This window comes from Nicotiana sylvestris, chromosome 4 (genome assembly GCF_000393655.2).
Source record: "Nicotiana sylvestris chromosome 4, ASM39365v2, whole genome shotgun sequence".
NCBI lineage: Eukaryota > Viridiplantae > Streptophyta > Magnoliopsida > Solanales > Solanaceae > Nicotiana > Nicotiana sylvestris.
The window spans coordinates 45,148,557-45,168,898 of NC_091060.1; the positions used below are offsets into that span (position 1 = coordinate 45,148,557).

General features: G+C 35.4%; 1 protein-coding gene across 4 annotated transcripts; it reads left to right on the forward strand.

The window, feature by feature from the left end:
• The first annotated feature begins 1,300 nt into the window (after nucleotides 1-1,300).
• LOC104214073 (putative late blight resistance protein homolog R1A-10) lies at nucleotides 1,301-18,769 on the forward strand. 4 transcript variants are annotated; one of them, XR_707803.2, is made up of 4 exons: nucleotides 1,301-1,942; nucleotides 13,480-16,019; nucleotides 16,656-16,710; nucleotides 18,318-18,769. XR_707803.2 is itself a non-coding variant. In XM_009763680.2 (4 exons), the coding sequence occupies exons 2-4, from the start codon at nucleotides 13,724-13,726 to the stop codon at nucleotides 16,658-16,660; spliced, it is 2,226 nt and encodes a 741-aa protein (XP_009761982.1). In that variant the 5' UTR covers nucleotides 1,301-1,942; nucleotides 13,480-13,723; the 3' UTR covers nucleotides 16,661-18,769. The 4 variants fall into 4 exon arrangements, 2 of the variants coding, with proteins under 2 accessions (XP_009761982.1, XP_009761980.1); XR_707804.2 differs by having other exon boundaries at nucleotides 18,479-18,769; XM_009763680.2 differs by having other exon boundaries at nucleotides 13,480-15,643; nucleotides 15,719-16,019; nucleotides 16,656-18,769.
• Nucleotides 18,770-20,342: the final 1,573 nt, after the last annotated feature.

A 20,342-nucleotide genomic window follows, 5' to 3' on the forward strand; every position in this document is an offset into this window, starting at 1 on the left:
GTGTACTTTTGTTTCTGTTGTTGATTCCAAAGAAATATACCTCATAACAACGCAAAATCCCTCTTTTGTGCCACTAGCAAAGTAGTTGGTATAATGGTATCCAATTCAATTGTCCAAAGAATCATAATAGTTCAGTTAGTAGGCGTTTGGACATAAGAATTGTAAAATTCCAAAAAATGAATAATTTTTTTTCAAGTGAAAATGGTATTTGAATTTAGAGTTGTGTTTGAGCATAAATTTCAATTTGGGTTGTTTTTGAAGTTTTATAAGTGATTTGAGTGAAAATTGTGAAAAATAGCTTTTAGGAGTTTTTTAAATTTTCGAAAATTTCCAAAATGCATCTTCAAGTGAAAATTTGAAATTTTATGAACAAACGCTAATTTTGAAAAAAAGTGAAATTTTTTTGAAAAAAAAAATTGTATGTCCAAACAGGCTCTTAGTTGGCTATGAACCCTTCTTATGTATGATAAATAAGAATTTTAAAAAGAAAATCTCATTGTCCTAATAATTGGAAGTCGCGCCACTAGTAAAAATATACTCTATGATAGTACAACATTTAATACAAGTACTGCAATCACTGTTTTAGCCCAAAGTTTCAAACAGCCAAGGCCATGTAGGATTCCACTATTAAAAAATTACTATTACTAACAAACTGAAATGATATTCGAATTTAAATTTAAATATAATTTGAATAGTTCGCAGGTTAACCCAAGTATAGTATCGAGACAAAACTACTTTGCAAATTTAAGATTGTAGACATGTGATTTTTGACCCTCCCCAAGATTTTTTATATTTTAGCATGTAAATATTTAATTTAGGCCTAATATAGCTATTTCAACTATTTTTGACTTCTTTACTTTATTTTCGTCATAAAAATGGAAAATTACAAAAAATATTTTAGCTTACGTATCTTTCATAAATTTAAATAAAAAAATATACAAAATAGTACCTTATTTTTATCTTTAGATAATCTTGAAAACACAAAAAATATATAATAGTTTCATGTTAGCTTTTGCATTATGTAGTATTTTTATCTTATTTTAAAAGGAGTCGATTAAGGTGTTGGATCATAATTTTAAGAGTTTTAGAACTCAGTTCTTGGCCCAATTCGGATTAGTCCATTAAGCCTAGGGACCCTTCTAGACTCTTTTTTGGAATAAAAAACAAACAAAAAAGACCCTAAGGACCTAATACACAAAAGACCTAGGGACTAATTGGCAAATACACACAAAAATACACCTAAAACCTAGACCTGTATTATAGGTAATGTGCCGTTTTGTCTTCTGGAAATAAAAGAAAAGCTAAAAAAATTTACAAAGAAAAGAAAGACCGTTTTTGGAAATGGAGCCCCTTCATCTTCTTCACAAAGATTTAACTCCAGAAAACCCTAGAACCTAGCTCCATCTCCATACTAGTCGCACCCTCACCACCAAAACTTCATCGCCGGACCTCCCTTCATCATGCAACAGCCATAAACGAAGCTTCACCCTCACAAAACCACCGAAGCTTCTTCTTCCTCCAAAGAACCTAGAAAAAGCTAGGTTGCTTCTTCTTCTGCCGGGAACCATCGCCGTTGTCAACTTGTCGACGACTAACGAAGCTTCATGGCTTCCGTCCTCTCCTCTCCTCCATGTGCGACGAGTTTCAGATCTGGTCGAGTGTTTGGTTAAATCCGGTGACCCTCCATTGAATCCGGCGAACTGCTATCACGCCATTCTCGTTTCTCGCCTTTTCTCTCTCTCTTTTCACTATTACGTTGCCGAAAATGACGAGATCCGGTAGCTTTGAGTGCCTCTAATGTTTCCCTGCTCGTACGTTCATTTGGTTGACTCTGCTGGGTTTCGTCATCGACGAGTTTTCAATTTGCAACCGGCGGAGTTTCATTTGAGTCGAGTTTGCCGGTTCGAGGTTCCGTCGATAACTTGTTCTGCTTCTTCATCAGGTGAAAAACCTTAATTCCTTGATCTTCAATTAACATTCTTCAAGTTTGTTGAATCTTCAAGTTCACTTTTGTGTGTTGATCTATTTTCATTCTGTCCGTAGACCTTTAATTTGATTGTTATCATATTGAAATAGCAATAAAAAAGGCGTGTATATTTGTTATGAACTGGATATGCGTTTCTGCATTGAATGAAACTTTTGTTATCATTGTTGCTCTGATTCGTGAAGTGAAGTATTGATTCTCTGTCAATACTTTGCACTGAAGTACTAATTTAGTTCTCTAGTGGATTGTTGTGCTTTATTCTGGAGACTAGGATTTGAATTAGCAACATTTGATTGAATATGTGCGTTGTTGTATATCAAGGAACAAAGCTGTACAAGTGACCATTTTTGGGTATAACTTGGCAAATTGCAATTGACGTGGGCATACAGACGATAATAAAGTTAATTTCTTTTACATTGTCACTTTATATAAGCACAATATAGGTTAAATAATCTCTTAAACATAGTTGTGAGGTCTTCTACATGTTAAATGCTGTTATAGTGCCAAAACATTCATATTATTCAAGTGGCTTGCACAGTCTGGTCTAAGCTAGTTCACACTCTATGGTATTTGCAAAGTGGTGGGCAGTTGTTGCTATTAATGCAAGTTCATCCCATATTAGTACCATATAACTAATATGCTTATTTATGAGTTTCATGTCACTTATTACTTATAAACATATGTGGTTTGCTTTAGTTGAATACATTCTTTTGAAATAAATTGAGGCGTGTCATGCCAAATAAAATCCCAGAACCTATGGCCCTCACTTGATTAATTTTGAATCCTTAGAAGTCGAGGCGTGCCATTCAGTTGAATTTTCCATGGCCCTCGCATAGTTGAAAGTGCGTAGTTGTTTTAGACGCACTTTAAAATATTACTTTCTTAAACTTGGGTGTGCATTTATGTGACCCAAATCCCAATCTCAACAACGTTAGATAAAATGTGTTGCGGACTGCGGGTGCATTTATGTGACGTGGTTCAAGACACATTTTAAATAACGTTGTAATTTTCTTCAATAATTACCAAAAACAGTTTTAAAGTTAAAAATGCACATAAGTTTAAAAGTGTTCTAAAATCAGATAATTGAGCCGATTTTAACAGTTGAGCGACCGTGCTAGAACCACGGAACTCTGGAATGCCTAACACCTTCTCCCGGGTTAACAGAATTCCTTACTCAGATTTCTGATTCGCGGACTGTAATACAAAGTCAATCTTTCCTCGATTCAGGATTTGAACCGGTGACTTGGGACACCATAAAATTATCCCGAGTGATGACTCTGAATTTTAATAAAAATAATCTCGTTTCGATTGTCATTTTAAGTTGGAAAAAACTCTCTTACTCCCCTCGGGTGGTAAAAAAGGAGGTGTGACAAAGATAATATGTGTAATGTTATCTAATAACAATCAAAAAATTTAACATTTAGTGATTCAAAGAACAAAAAGTCTGTATACATAGCGTATTTAAAATTTAAAATCTGTGGTTAGAGATATCGATAAACTCAAAACGGAGTCATACTGAAATAAAGTTTCACTGGATAGCCGGAATCATTTAAATTTTTAGATAGCCGATTAAAGTTAATTTTAAATTAAGGATGATATCTTCACTTGCATCATTATAAAGATAATCATTATTGAAATATATATAAAGTTTTAGAAATTAAAATTTTAAAATAGAAATATTTTTGAAGGATAACAACATACCAAATAAGAGTTCAAGTCGTAGTAAAAGAGTCACGTCATAACCAAAGAATCCTTCATCTTGTGTCAACCTTTGTGCTTTGCCATAAATACGAGTTATCATTTCGCTTTGTGGCGATTTTTAGGTTTCAATGACACCATAAGAATGGTGCAAAAATAAAATTATCACTACGAGATTTGAAAAAATGTGTTAGTTTTTTTTTCATTTAGTGTTTCTTAATTAATACCTAACGATTATCTATAATTATCTAGAAGGTTTAAATTTTTAGGTTATTCACATATAATTCAAATAACTCAGATATTTAACATTGTTAATATCAAATATCAAAATAGAGTCATACAGGGGGGGATTCACTAGCTAAATAATTTTTAAACTTTTAGATAGTCGACTAAAATGAGTTTTGAATTAAGGATAATATTTTCACTTACATTATTATAAAAATAATTATTATTGAAAAATAAAGTTTTAGAAACTAAAATTTAAAAATAGAAATATTTTTTGAAAGATATCAACACACCAAATAAGAGTTCAAGTAATAGTGAAAGAGTCAAGTCGTATCCAAAGAGTCCTTCATAGTCTCAATCTTTGATTATTTTTTCATAAATATGAGTTATTATTTTGCTTCCTGACTATTTTTAGAATCCAATGACACCGGCGGGAATGGTACCAAAAAAAATAAAATTATAACTAGGAGATTTGAGAATTGTTAGTCTTTTTCACGTAGTGTTTCTTAATTAATATCCAATGATTATCTATTTTTATCGAAAAGGTTTAAATTTTAAGATTATGTACATATAATCCAAATAACTCAAATAGTTGATATGGTTAATATCCACGCATTCGCACATGTGCTAATACTAGTACTGTATGATAGTACAACATTTAATATAGGGATTTTTACATTCCTATGCCATATAGTAAACTATATTACCCTCCATGCTTAACTTTTAATATAATTACCTTTTATATACCTAATTACTATTTATGTACATTTTAGGGGTTTTAATGGTATTAGTTAGTCTCCTAATTTAACTCTACCGTATATTCCCACTCCCCCCAAGTTTCTCTCTCCAAATCCCACCCCTCACCCACGTATCAAACCACACCCTACGATTTCCTCTTCAATCATCCACTATTTCCTCTTCTAAAACCAGCGAAAATCTATAACTCCTCCACCATTGACAACCATTAAAAAACTTTGAAGCTTTGAATTCGAATTTGGATTTTCAAAAGACATTGTTTGTTTGGATTGGATGTTGTTGCAAAGAATTGAGAATTTTCGCTACGTCTCTCTCAATCCCAAATTTCAGTAATGTAAAGCAAATGAAAAGAGAGCAGCAATTCCACCATTGACAACCATTAAAAAGCTTTGAAGCTTTGAATTTGAATTTGGGTTTTCAAAAATCATTATTTGTTAGGATTGGATGTTGTTGCAAATAATTGGGAATATGGTTTGGAGTTTATATCTCAATTTTGAGGGGTTTTGGTGAAGATTAGACTTGGTTTTGGCTGAATTTCAAATTGAAACTCGAAGAAGAAGAAGAGGACATGACATACATTATATTGCAGAAATTGTAGAAAAATTGCATTTTGTTGTTTATTTATTTTTCTTTTATTCATTTAACTATTGTATGAACGTTGAACAACATTGTATAAAAAATATATTTAAGTGGTATTATATTGTAGTTGTATATAACTGAGTAGAAATAATGTACAAAAGTTGTATAATATATATTTAGTTATATGAAATTTGTTTTTACTATGTATAAATCAGATACAAAATATACAAAAGACATATTGTATAAAGTTTGTATTTAAGTTGTATGTTATTGTAGTTGTATTTAACTGGGTAGAAATAATGTGTGAAAGTTGTAGATAAATTGTATAATATATAATTAGGTGTATGAAATTTATTTTTACTATGTATAAATTAGATACAAAATATACAAAAGACATATTGTATAAAATTTGTATAAAAATTATATTTAAGTGGTATTATATTGTAGTTGTATATAATTGAGTAGAAATAATGTATGAAAATTATAGATAAGTTGTATAATATATATTTAGTTGTATGAAATTTATTTTTACTATGTATAAATCAGATACAAAATATACAAGACATATTGTATAAATTTTGCATAAAATTTGTATTTAATTTGTATTAGCAGTAATACAACAGTCTTTTATTACAAGGAGTCTCAATAACATGTGAAATTAAAATAAACAAGCATAATGAATCTTCTTTATCGTACTTGTAAAAATAGATCTTAAAGACGGTGAATGTCTGTAGACTCTATACACTATTAAGCACGGCAAACTTTCTAATGTTTTCGACTATTCCAATAAAAAGATTAAGACAATAAAGATGATTAGGAATTATTTCAAATCTTTGCAAAAGAAAGTTGGGAGCACGATAAAGATAGGTGTCAGCATGTAGACAATAGACAATTGAGACTTCCATTAATTAGTCAATAGCACATGCACAGTTGAATACTCTCTGCTGAGATAAAGTCAAACAAGAACACATAGACCAAGTCAGTTGACCCAGAAAAATTCATAGGTATTTTAAAGATCCATTGGAATTGTGACATATGAGTGGAAACATAAGGAAAGAGAAGAGGAGAAAAAAAAAGGAAAAAGATGTAATTAAATCTCTTAATTGAAGGCACTAATAATGGATTAGAATATATATATTTTGTAAACAAAACATGTGTAGGTAGTGTAATTTACTAAACATGAACATTTAGGAAAAAAATAGTTTTATATGGGCATAAGAACGTAAAAATCCCTTAATACAAGTACTGCAATCACTGTTTCAGCCCAAAGTTTCAAACAGCCAAGGCCACGAAGGATTCCACCGATCCATGGGCTTTTAAGATTACGGGAGTAATTCAAAAATAGCCACATTTATAAGTGGTCATTCAAAAATAGCCACAATTTTTAAAGTAATTGAAATTTAGTCACTTTTTATGTAAAGATAAATATGAACAAAAATACTGTTCAAAATTCGAAAAAATACTCCCGTATAATATACTGGAGTTCCAGCATAATATACCGGTCCAGCATAATATACTGGAGATTGGAGCACCGGTGCTCCACTCCCTAGTATATTATACTGGAACTTTCCGCGTGTTGGAGTTCTAGCATAATATGCTGGAAGTTCATACACAGGTGCACCGATCTCCAGTATATTATGCTGGAACTTTCCATGTTGCACCAAAATAGTGGCTATTTTTCAATGACTTTGCAAACACTGTCTATTTTTGAATGGTCAGTCCGAAAACTTGGTAGCCCGTGCTATTTTTACTCTTTAAAGAGGAAATTTGAAATAAGTCATAGTTTTGAAATTAATCTAAATTTAACCTAATACTACATATAGACTGATAGTTTATTTAGCCAATCTTAAAAAATGGTAAAAAGTATTTTTTGTCAAATATGTTTTTTCGAAAAAGCACTATTGAAAAAAACAGTTAATGTTTGACAAATTAACTTAAAAAGCCCTTTTGCTAATATTAGAGTAGCTTATGTTATCCCTTATCTAAAAGTACTTTTTTTTTAAAACCCGAATCTCCAAAAATAAGCACCTTTGTAAACTTGTTTCAGCACTATATTATGCTCTAAACGGATCTCGTGATAGTGTATATCTCTTTATTCATTTAGTCACAAAAACAAGCAGATATAAATTCATTCAATTTTTTTATCAGAGAATGACATGAGCTAATATCGAACTCTATATCGCAAACACAAATGCAAGAATGAACCAAAACCTCCGAGACTCCGAATGGAGAAAATAGAAAAACCACAGAAAATTAGAAACTCGACTAAAACTGGAAGAACAGGGGTTTGAACTCGAACCGGGAACTCGATTAAATACTGAATAAGCAACAACACCGCCGCAAAATAGTGCAGATATGGTGTTTGTGAAAATGGGTAAATGGAGAGATTTTTTGTTAAGTCTGTTTTCAGTGAAGAAATAGTTCTTTCTCTGGAAGGAAGTGCTCATAGTGTTGTATTTCAACGGAGAAGATGATGATTGACGTAGAAAGCTATGAAGGCGAGCTGAACAGCTATGTGGGGGGGGGGGGGATTCAGTGTGTTCGTATTGTGCAGAGAGTGTGTGTATGTGAGAGTGAAAAATTGAGTGAATTTCTTGCAGAGTGTGTGTGAGTTGGTATTTTTCTCTTATGAGACATTAGATTAATTTTACAATTCCATTCTGTTGCGGAAGCCAAATGTATATAGTGTGAATAAGTGACAACTATTATACCAAAAATTATGACAACCACCAAATAATAAATAAGACAATAAAGCAATAATAAAAGAAACACCAGAATTTACGAGGTTCAGCCAATTTTGCCTACTTCTCGGAACAACCAATATTTTATTCTACTCCAAAAATACAAGTGAAATAATACTAAAGAGAGAGATACAAATGCCTTAAGAAAATAAAAAGGCAAATGAGAAGTGTGTTTAAATCCTAAACATTAGGTCTCCTTTTATAGGGTGAAGTACCAACCAAAATTGGTACTTCACCGATGTGGGATTTCTGCCATTCAACAAATCTCCACTTTTGCAATATTTCATATCTTCAATTTTCTCTCAATAACAAAATTTTAGTTGTGTCTTCATCTTCAATCTTCAGTGTTCAACAATGTTGATCAAATCCAAACAATGTTGAAACTTGACCGCAGTTACCACTTTTGTCAGCATATCAGCAGGATTCTCTGTAGTATGAATTTTCTTCACCGTGACTCCACCTTCTTCTATGATTTCTCGTACGAAATGATACCGAACATCAATGTGCTTCGTCCTTGCATGATAAACTTGGTTCTTCGCTAATTGAATAGCACTTTGACTATCACAAAAAATTGTGATACCTTTTTGTTCAACACCAAGCTCCTTTAGCAATCCTTGAAGCCAAATTGCCTCCTTCACAGCCTCTGTAATAGCCATGTACTCTGCCTCTGTTGTAGACAAAGCAACTGTTGACTGCAAAGTAGACTTCCAACTAACTGGTGCTTTTGCAAAAGTAAACACATAACCAGTAGTTGATCTTCGTTTGTCCAGATCACCCGCAAAATCTGAGTCACAATATCCAACTACAGACTGATTGCCTTCCTGCTAAAAAACTAACCCAACATCTACAGTATTATGAATATACCGTAGAATCCACTTCACAGCTTGCCAATGCTCCTTTCCTGGATTATGCATATATCTGCTAATAACTCCAACAGCTTGTGAAATGTCAGGTCTCGTACAGACCATTGTATACATCAAGCTACCAACAACATCTGCGTATGGTACCTTTGACATATACTCTCGTTCAGCTTCATCCTTTGGCGATATAGTATTACTTAGCTTAAAATGGGAAGCAAGTGGAGTACTAACTGGCTTAGTCTTGTCATCTATGCCAAAACGTTGAAGTACTCTCTTCAAATATTCCTTTTGAGATAAACAGAGTTTCTTTGAACGTCTATCTCTAATTATCTCCATGCCAAGAATTTTCTTTGCCTCACCCAAATCCTTCATCTCGAACTCCTTCTTCAGTTGAATCTTCAACTTATCAATTTCTTCCAAATTCTTGGAAGCTATCAACATATCATCAACATATAGGAGAAGATATACAAAGGAACCATCTTTAAGCTTGTGCAAATACACACAATGATCGTATTTGCTTCTCTTGTACCCTTGCCGCAACATAAACTCGTCAAATCGCTTGTACCATTGTCTAGAAGATTGTTTCAATCCGTACAACGATTTTTCAAGTTTGCACACCATATTTTCTTTTCCAGCAACTTTGAATCCTTCTGGCTGAGTCATGTAGATTTCCTCCTCCAAGTTTCCATGTAAAAACGCAGTTTTTACATCCATCTGAACTAGTTCCAAATCCAATTGTGCTACCAAAGCCAACATAATTCTAATGGAGGAATGTTTTACAACTGGAGAAAACACTTCATTGTAATCAATTCCCTCCTTTTGAGCATATCCTTTGGCCACCAATCTTGCTTTGTAGCGAACATCTACTTGGTTAGGAAATCCTTCCTTCTTTGCAAATACCCATTTGCACCCAATTGCTTTCTTTCCCTTCGGGAGATTGGCCAATCTCCATGTATGATTCTGATGAAGGGACTGTATTTCATCATTCATGGCAATCCTCCACTTATCTTCTTCTGAACTTTGGACAGCGTCTTTATAAGTAGTAGGAACATCATCAGCTACAATTGAGGTTGCACAAGCAACCGTCTCTATGAGACGAACATGTTTCGTTATTGTTCTTTTTGGCCTGCTGGTTGCTATTGATTCAAGTTGTTGTTGAGGTTCCTGAGTTGGAATCTCCTCTACTGGCTCTCCTTCCAGAGGGTAATCTTCATTTGTTTCCTCCTCTGCTTCTTGTGTAGGAAAAATAAATTTTCCCTCAAACTCCACCTGCTTAGAAGCACCTTTATTTTGTTTGGTATCTTCTGTTACCTTATTTACCATAGCAGATTCATCAAAGGTAACATCCCTGCTGAATATTACTTTCTTTGTCATAGGACACCATAAGCGATATCCTTTGACTCCAGAAGTAATTCCCATAAAAATAGCCTTCTTTGCCCTTGGATCCAATTTTGACTCCGTCACATGATAATATGCAGTTGAGCCAAACACGTGCAAAGAGTTATAATCTACAGCAGGTTTTCCATACCATTTTTCAAATGGTGTCTTGCCATCAATAGCAGCAGATGGTAGACGATTAATGAGGTGGCATGCATATGTAATTGCCTCAGCCCAAAATTCTTTGCCCAAGCCAGCATTGGACAACATACACCGTACCTTCTCCAGCAAGGTCCGGTTCATACGTTCTGCCACTCCATTCTGTTGTGGTGTATGTCTAACAGTGAAGTGTCGGACGATGCCATCATTTTCACAGACCTTATTGAAATGATCATTTTTGTATTCACCTCCATTGTCTGTGCGAATACACTTGATCCTCCTGCCTGTTTGATTCTCCACCATCGTCTTCCATTTGAGAAAAATTCCCAGCACTTCATCTTTGTTTTTCATTGTATACACCCACACTCTTCGAGAAAAATCATCAACAAAGGTTACAAAATAGTGCTTCCCACCCAATGAAGGTGTTTTGGAAGGACCCCAAACATCAGAGTGTACATAATCCAAAATGCCTTTAGTATTATGGATCGCTGTACCAAATTTAACCCTTGTCTGTTTCCCTTTGACACAATGCTCACAAAACTCCAAGTTGCAAGCCTTTACTCCTTTTAACAATCCTTGATCTGATAGAGTTTTCAAGGATTTTCCTCCAGCATGTCCCAAGCGCATGTGCCATAGCTTGGTTGCTTCTGCCTCTTTGTCGTCACTGGATGTTACTGTCGCTGTCCCAATAACTGTACTGCCACGATAGCGGTACATATTATTATTCTTCCGATTAGCCTTCATTACCACTAGTGCACCGGAGCATACTCTCATCACTCCATTTTCTGCAATGATTTTGAACCCTTTTGATTCTAGGGCTCCCACAGAGATGAGATTCTTCTTCAAATCCGGTACATATCGAACATCTATCAATGTTCTGATCATTCCATCATGGTTCCTTAATCGTATTGAACCAATGCCATATGAGGTAAGAGGGCTGTTATCCGCTGTGTGGATGACTCCATATTCTCCTTCTTGAAATTCCACGAACCAGTCCCTGTTGGGACACATATGATAGCTACAAGCCGAGTCCATCAACCATATGTCTGATGATGTTGATGACTCTGTTGTAACTAATGAGAAGTCTGAATCATCACAATCAGCTACATTTGAATCCATAATGGCCTTTCCATTGTTATGTTTGGCCTTATTCTTCAACTTCGGACAGTCTTTCTTCCAGTGCCCCTTTTCTCGACAAAAGGCACATTCATCTTTGCTGGGTTTAGATCTTGACTTGGATCTTCCCTTCTTTGTCCTCATTTGATTTTAAGGACGACCCCTCACAACCAGTGCTTCTCCTTCTCCACCCTTTTGTTTTTCTCCCTTTCTTTGTTCATAGTTATACAAAGCCGAACAAACTTCTCTGAGAGAAATTTCGTCATTCCCATGGAGTAGAGTAGTTTCAAGGTGCTCGTACTCATCAGGAAGTGACCCCAATAACATCAAGGCCAAGTCACCATCATCAAAAGTTGCATCCATATTTTGCAAATCTGTGACCAACTTATTGAAACTGGTGATATGTTCGTTCATTGTGGTACCAGGAACATAGGTGAAGCGAAACAGTCTCTTCTTCATGTACAATTTATTTTGACTGTTTTTCTTCAAAAATTTATCCTCCAGTGCTTTCCATAATTTACTTGCAGAAGTTTCCTTTGTGTATGGATATTTCTGCTCTCTAGCAAGGTAGGATCGAATGGTACCGCAAGCAACACGGTTGATAATTCTCCAATCTTCTTCTCCAATAACATCTGGTCTTTTTTCTTCAATGGCAAGATCTAGCCCTTGTTGAAAAAGGACATCTAGAACTCGCCTTGCCACATCCCAAAATGTCCTGATCCGTCAAAAATTTCTACCGCAAATTTCGCATTTGACATAATTCTTGTCATAAGCGAAGATGTCAATGATGACGTATTGTTGACACTTGATGTAGATTCTTCTTTTTATTGTCTCCCATCTTTGACACAAATATTATTTAATAGTTGACGGCAAAAATCAAGATTATTTTCTTTCTGGTGTGGAAGATCAGACTAAACTGCAACCACAGAGCATACTCAGATAGAACCTTGACTCAGTTACCAAGATAAATCTTTTCTGATGTGGAAGATCAGACTATGCTGCAACCACAGAGCATACTTAGACAGTACCTTGGCTCTGATACCAATTGTTGCGGAAGCCAAATGTATATAGTGTGAATAAGTCACAACTAATATACCAAAAATTATGACAGTCACCAAATAATAAATAAGACAATAAAGCAATAATAAAAGAAACACCAAAATTTACGAGGTTCAGCCAATTTTGCCTACTTCTCGGACACAACCAATATTTTATTCCACTCCAAAAATACAAGTGAAATAATACTAAAGAGAGAAGATACAAATACCTTAAGAAAAAAAAAAGACAAATGAGAGGTGTGTTTAAATCCTAAATATTAGGCCTCCTTTTATGGGGTGTTACTTCGCTGATGTGAGATTTATGACATTCAACACATTCCTCTTAGGCCATAGCTCTTGCACAAGCTTGCTCCAAAGAGTGACAGATAAGTACAATAGAAAATCAAGAATCTTTCTTGAGTTAAGTTATTCCAGTTCAGTGCTTAACAGATTGAACAGTTATATGCAATATAGAAATTAATAATTACGTCAAGATTTATGGCCTAGAAAAATGAACTCTCACATGGTTGTACAAGACTTCTTAATGAGCTTAATTAAAGAACCTTAATCTGCACTCTCGTGCTTCTGAAAAGGCAATGTGTATTTATGCTTTTATATCTTCTGTGGCAGATAAAAACAAACTTTCTCACACTCTACACCTACCCTCCTCACCTACCCTCCTCACCGGCCTGGCCCCAAAAATCCAATAGAAAATTCTCAGGAAAACAACTTGGTGTTAGGTGAGTGTTTGGAGGGGGAGGGGATATAGAAGCACTCGTGTATTTCCATAGTTCTTTTTGGCTGAATTTACTTTCTTCGTATTCCCACTAGAGAAACCCTCAAACGGGATCTAGCTAGAGAGATATGGCTTATGCTGTTGTAACTTCCATTATGACAACTATAGAGCAAGTCTTGCAATTCAATCCAAGTTTGATTTCTGAATGTAGGGAATCCATTGATTCACTTTATGGCACACTTTCGTACTTGCAAGCTTTCCTTGAGGATACGGGAAACCGGATCAATGATCAAGAAGCATTGAAACTTTTGGAAAAGAAGATCAGAGATGCAGGATATAAAGCAGAAGATACATTTGATTTGTGCCTAAGAAGAATCCATGTGGCTAATACTGAACATGATCAAAACAACGCTCGGTGTAAGCTCTATGACGAGTTGCAGCAAATAACAGAAGTGATGGATTCCATACGAGTAGGGGTGATGAAGTTCAAGAATGACCGTCACAATAACCAGCAAGATATCAAAGATCTTTCAGCAATAACTTCTTCACCTTTGCGCTCATCAGAGCGTGTCTTGGATGAGGAAAATACTCTCGTTGGAATGGAGGATGATTTCAAAATCATAAGAGATCAACTCTTTGGGCAAACACCAGAGCTGAACGTTGTCTCAATTGTTGGTATGGGCAGTATCGGTAAGTCGACTCTTGCTAAAAGTTTATTTAATCATCCATCAGTATCCCGTCGCTTTGATATTTCTTCATGGGTTACTGTTTCTCAAGCATATGATGCAAAAGAAATGCTTTTGGATGTCCTAAGCTTCGGTACTCCAGGTGGGAAGGCAATGTACCGCAATATGAGCGAAGATGAATTATTGGACCAAGTGCATAGAAAATTGAAAAGGAAGAGGTATTTGATAGTTTTGGACGATATGTGGACTATAGAGGCTTGGGACCAAGTAAGAAGATCATTTCCCGATGATGAAAATGGAAGTCGCATAATGATAACTACTAGGCTCCTCGAAGTAGCTAATTGTGCTGGCAATGATTTCCCTCCTCATCACATGCCTTTTCTTAGTCTTGAAGATGGTTGGAAATTACTATCTCTTAAGGTTTTTGCAAATGAAGATTGTCCTCCTCAGCTTGAAGAAGTAGGAAAGCAGATAGCGAAACAATGTCAAGGGCTAGCTCTCTCAGTTGTTGTCATCTCTGGGCTTCTGTCGAAGATCAATAGGACATATGATGATTGGCAACAAATTGCTGATAATGTGAATTCCCACATAGGTTCAACCTCCCAGCAGTGTTTAGCAATATTAGCTCTGAGTTACAACTACTTGCCTTGTAGCTTGAAAGCTTGCTTTCTTTATATGGGGGTTTTCCTTGAAGATGCAGATATTTCTGCGGATAAGTTGATTAGAATATGGGTTGCTGAAGGTTTTCTGAAGCGAAATAGTCATAAAAAGCCAAAGGAAGTAGGAGAAGAATGTTTAGAGGAGCTAGTTAGTAGAAGTTTGATTATGGTTAATAATCGAGGATGGGTAAGCGGAAAAATTAAATGTCTCAGAATTCACGACCTCATTCGACTAATATGCTTGAGAGAAGGGAAAGCCGAGAAGTTTTTTCATGTCATAAATGAATGTTACGAAGTGTCCTCAGAAGGCGTGGAGAGTGAACATCGACTATTTTTGTATGAAGATGCTGTACAAAACCAGAATATCGGCCTAGAGAAAGGCAATCTGGATTCAGTTCGTACCATCTCGTGCACGCATAAACCACATGCTTCTTTACTCGACTATGAATGCTACAAAATAGTGGATTCTCGTTTTCAATTGCTAAGGGTATTGGATGTACTACTGATTTATTTTCTACATTTTCCAACTGAGATAACACAACTAGTGCACTTGAGATATCTTGCATTGGTCACTTCTACCAGTGTTCCGGCATCAATATCTAATCTGTGGAATCTACAGACATTGATTGTTCATTCAGTTGCGAATGAATTATCCTGGCCATTAGAAATTTGGAAAATATCAAGTTTGATACACTTCTATCCAGGGAAAATGTATGTACCTGCTCCTCCTAAGGCACCAAATTTTTTGGGTCTAGAAAACTTAGAAGAGCTTTCACTAAGCACTGCTAGTTCTTCCAACTTGAAGGAAATCTTTATGGCAATCCCTCATGTAAAGGTATTGGATGTTGACCTCAATCAAGATGGATGGGATAATCTTATAGATAATCTAATCTATCTAGCTGATCTTCGGAATCTAAGAATTCTTCTCCGTCTTCCGTTTGATGCACAATTATTCCGAAGGCCGAGTGCTCGACCATATGACGTGTTCCCAGCAAACCTCAAGAGTTTGATACTTGCAGAGACACATCTAGTATGGACAAAGATGACAATGCTTAGTTACTTACCCAACCTTGAGGGGCTCAAACTAGAACTTTTTGCTTTTCAGGGGAGTAATTGGAATCTAGATGAAGGGGGTTTCAAGAAACTCAAGTTGCTAGACATTGTTCAACCGGAGCTGGTGCACTGGCATGCAACCAGTGAGAGTCTTCCAGTTCTAGAGTATCTAGTCCTAAGACATTGTTATAAGTTGAAGGAGATTCCTACAGAGATTGGAGATATTCCCACATTGAAATTGATTGAGTTGCATTATTGTAGCCAATCTGCTGTCACTTCTGCAGAGGAAATTCTAGATGAACAACAAAGCTTGGGAAATGAAGTTCTTGCGGTCCGCGCCTACAACACTAGAGGTACGTAAAAGTCATGCGCGCTCGAGAGAGTTTTAGTCTGTGCTTTCCTTTTAGTTTATCTTTAATTTGCAATCTATTGACTTCATTGGTATGCGAGTTTGAAGTACAATTAGGTGTCAAGTGGCCTTTTGCTACTCATTTTTCTCTTAGCATTTTGTAAAATGTAACGACTCAGTCACTTGTTAGTCAAATCATTTTAAAGTGTTAGAATTATTCCTTTCTTTTAGCTGCAAAAAGGATTATTCATTTTGTGAAGGTGTTTGACTAAGCATATAGCTTTAAAAAGCAAGAAATACTTTTAAATCATGTGATTTAAGCATCTCATGACATTTATGTAGCTACAATTCATGTCAGTAAAGGCATAATGAAAATTTTAAAGCTGAATTATTGACAAAAGTCGATTTATAAAGGGAAAAGTGTCACCTAAAATTGAATAAAGGAAGTGCCATAATTTTGTGATGTTTTAGCTCTTTATGTTACTGTATATTCGGGTTCGTTGGTTGGAAAGAACTTTCTTTGCCGAATTACAAAGATCCCTTCAGTATCTCTGTTATCTATATTTTACTTCAGTATTTGCTTATTCCTTTTTTGCTTAATCTATTTGTCTAAGGCAGTGACGATTTGTTGGTTTACCAGGCTAAGAAGTGGAAGAAAATGAAGAAATACGAGACATTCTCAACTAAGAATATAGGTATGTTTGACCCTTTTATGCTTCTAAATGTGATGACCGTTGATGAACTGAATAAGCTGAAAACAAAATGGAAAACCTTCTCTGGGAGTTTGCATAAAAGAAATTGCTGATATTAATTAAGACATGACGAGATTGCACAGAGTGACTATAATTTTTTAAAAGTTTTTAGTAATTGAAGTTATGATTTCATTAACAGCAAAATAAACAGTTCTATGACGTCATGCGGCCTTCTTTTTTTTATTTTTTATTTTTTCCTGGGTATTTGTATTTGTGATTGATAGCTTGGAGAGGAAATATTCGCTACTTATTTGTTTGAATTTAATGATTATAGTTAGATACTGCAAAATCCGCTTAAGGGAGGTTTCAAGGTGGTTTATTAAGATCTTAGGCTATACAAAATAGTACATTCTTTAAAAAGAAAAATAAAAACTAGTACCCAATTTATGCGGCATATTTTTTTTTTTAGTCTGTCCCAAAAAGAATGTTATACTTTCTTATTTAGAAACAATTTAACTTTAAATTTTCTTTTTTCCCTTAATGAGATGATTTACGGCCACACAAATTTCTATAGCTTGTTCAAGTCTTCCAAACCATAAGTTTCAAAAGTTTTCTTTTTTTCTTCTAAACTCCATGCCGAGTAAAACACCGCCATATAAATTCGAACAGAGGGAGTACCCTAATTAAGTATGAATTGAATAGTTAACTATTTTCATATGATGTCAAAATGAAGTTTCAATAAGTTCACAATCCTGGTAAGTTCATTTGTAGTTGCACACCTTCTTATTTGCTCTCTCATTTTTCCTTTTTCATGTGGATTCTATTATTATGGGTATATCCAAGTCTTCTTTTCCCCATACTAACTATAACCCAAGACAAGAGTATATAGTGTACAATATAGGGAGCAACTCAAGAATAAATGCCTATATAAACTAGCTAAAATTAAATAAAGGAGTCTCCATGAAACCTATGTTGCGTGGACTCTCCAAAATAATGCCGTACCCGTATCGGATTTGTCAAAAATGCATTACTTTTGAAAGATTCGACACGCACCCGGAGAAATTTTTGGAGAGTCCGAGCAGCATAACACAAAACACTGCGTGGAGCTCACTGACATATGTCTTCCTCAAGTAGCTATCGATCTTTCAGCAGCCCTGTCAATTCCTATATATGTAAAAGAAAAAGAGCAAAAAATGGGGTGAGTTCACCAACTCAGTCAGTAGTCACCTAATCCAAACCAGACTGAGGACATACATATTGTAGCAAATATACATACATTTATGCTGCTCACCCTCAGTATAGAACCACAGTTCACTAAATGTCTTTTAAACAAGTGATTTCTCCTAATCCCTGAGTAGCTAGGATCCCTGGTGTGCTACCCCCAACCCCAACGTCCAGACTGTTTGGATACAATTAAATTCCACCACATGGATTAGCGATTCAATCCGTCTATGTTTTACTTACTTGTGTACGCTAATCGTACCACAAGACTCATAAACATGACTAAATTATGTCCTAAACCCAGTGTTAGAAATAATTTGAGTCAGTCTTCTCAGTGGACATGTGGTCTTCCTAGACTTGTTGGATTGATTTAATATTGAATGGTGCAGATGGATACAACACAATACATCACAGCTGTGTATATGCATGATTCTAGAATATTCTTACACACGAGATACAAATACACAACTCATAGTTATTTTTCATTCTTTGTACAAAGCTTATAGTACTAGTCTTTTGAACTTCTTCCTAGCTAATGTTGAATCTGCAGTGGCACCACTCTGGGTGGGACAATCTTGCCAACTGCTGTCACAATCCTTTTTCCATCTGAAAGATTCCACAGTGATAATTAAATGAACTGTATCCAGAAGTGAAATGGATTGATCTACCATGTGGATTTTATAATTCAAAGTTTGCACCTTCGCTTTTTCCTCAACATCTAGTATGCTTGGACTTTCTTGTAATTTTTTTATGTATCAATGTGACAGTTAAGACTTTGATTTTAAGACGAATTGTAAATATAAGTTGTGTGCTTGATGTTGGGCCTACTTTTTCTTTTTGCTGTGGGTTCCCAAAAAAATATCCGTCAGGAAAACAGATTTTTTTTTTATTTTATGTATCACTACCAAAGTAGATAGTACAATTTTTTTTTTGGTTTAAGTAGTTGGTATCCGAATTCCATTGTTCGTGAAATTCTAGAAGTCTAGTTGATTGGCTACTTAAATTTTTACTTTGTTGGTAAGGATTCGATTTTTTTGTGAGAATGCACGGGAGAAAAATATGATATTATTGACATGTGTCAAACAAGATACAATGAGCCCTATATATATATACAAACACACACACACATAACATGTCCTACTCCTAATACATATGAGATTAAGATTATTTACTCCTATTTACATAACTATTCTAACACTCCCCCTCAAGTTGGTGCACATAAATCATATGTACCGTGATTGTTACATATGTAGTTAATACGAGGACCAGTGAGGGACTTGGTGAAAATATCTGCAAGCTGATCATTCGACTTCACAAACTTTGTAGCAATATCTCCCGAGAGTATCTTTTCTCTGACAAAGTGACAGTCAATCTCAATGTGTTTAGTTCTCTCATGGAACACTGGATTTGACGCAATATGAAGAGCACCTTGATTATCACACACAAGTCCCATCTGACTAATCTCACCAAATTTCAACTCCTTAAGCAACTGTTTGATCCAAATTAGCTCACATGTCGCCATAGCCATCGCTCGATATTTTGCTTCTGCACTAGATCGGGCAATCACATTCTGTTTCTTGCTCTTTCACCAAATTTCCTTCTACTAAGACACAATATCCAAACGTAGAACGTCTATCAGAAGGTGATCCTGCCCAATCAGCATCAGAGTATCCAACGATCTGCTCATGGCCTCGATCCTTAAACAATAAACCTTTGCCTGGAGCTGATTTTATATACCGAAGAATGCGAACAATTGCATCCCAATGACTATCAAACGGAGAATCTATAAACTAACTCACAACACTCACAGAAAAGGAAATGTCAGGTCTTGTCACTGTAAGGTAATTTAATTTACCAACCAACATCTATATCTTGCAGGATTGCTAAGAGGCTCCCCCTGTCCTGGCAAAAGTTTAGAATTCGGATCCATCGGAGTGTCAATAGGTCTACAACGTGTCATTCCTATCTCCTCAAGAATATCTAAGGCATACTTTCGTTGTGAGATCACAATACCTGAGCTAGACTAAGCGACCTCAATACCCAGAAAATACTTTAATTTGCCCAGATCCTTAGTCTGAAAGTGTTTAAAGAGATGTTGCTTCAATTTAGTAATACCATCCTGGTTATTACCGGTAATAACAATGTCATCAACATAGACCACCAGATAAATACAGAGACTCGAAGCAAAATGCTGATAGAATACAAAGTGATCAGCTTCACTCCAAATCATGCCAAATTCCTGGATAACTGTGCTGAACTTACCAAACCAAACTCGAGGAGACTGCTTTAGACCATAAAGTGACCGGCGCAAGCGATATACAAGGCCATGAGACTCCCCCTGAGCAACAAACCCAGGTGGTTGCTCCATATAAACTTCATCCTCAATGTCACCATGTAAAAAAACATTCTTAATT

What these genes read in the sequence shown, in the direction of transcription:
- LOC104214073 (XM_009763678.2), top strand. Translation starts at nt 13,724, where the DNA reads ATGGATTCCATACGAGTAGGGGTGATGAAGTTCAAGAATGACCGTCAC.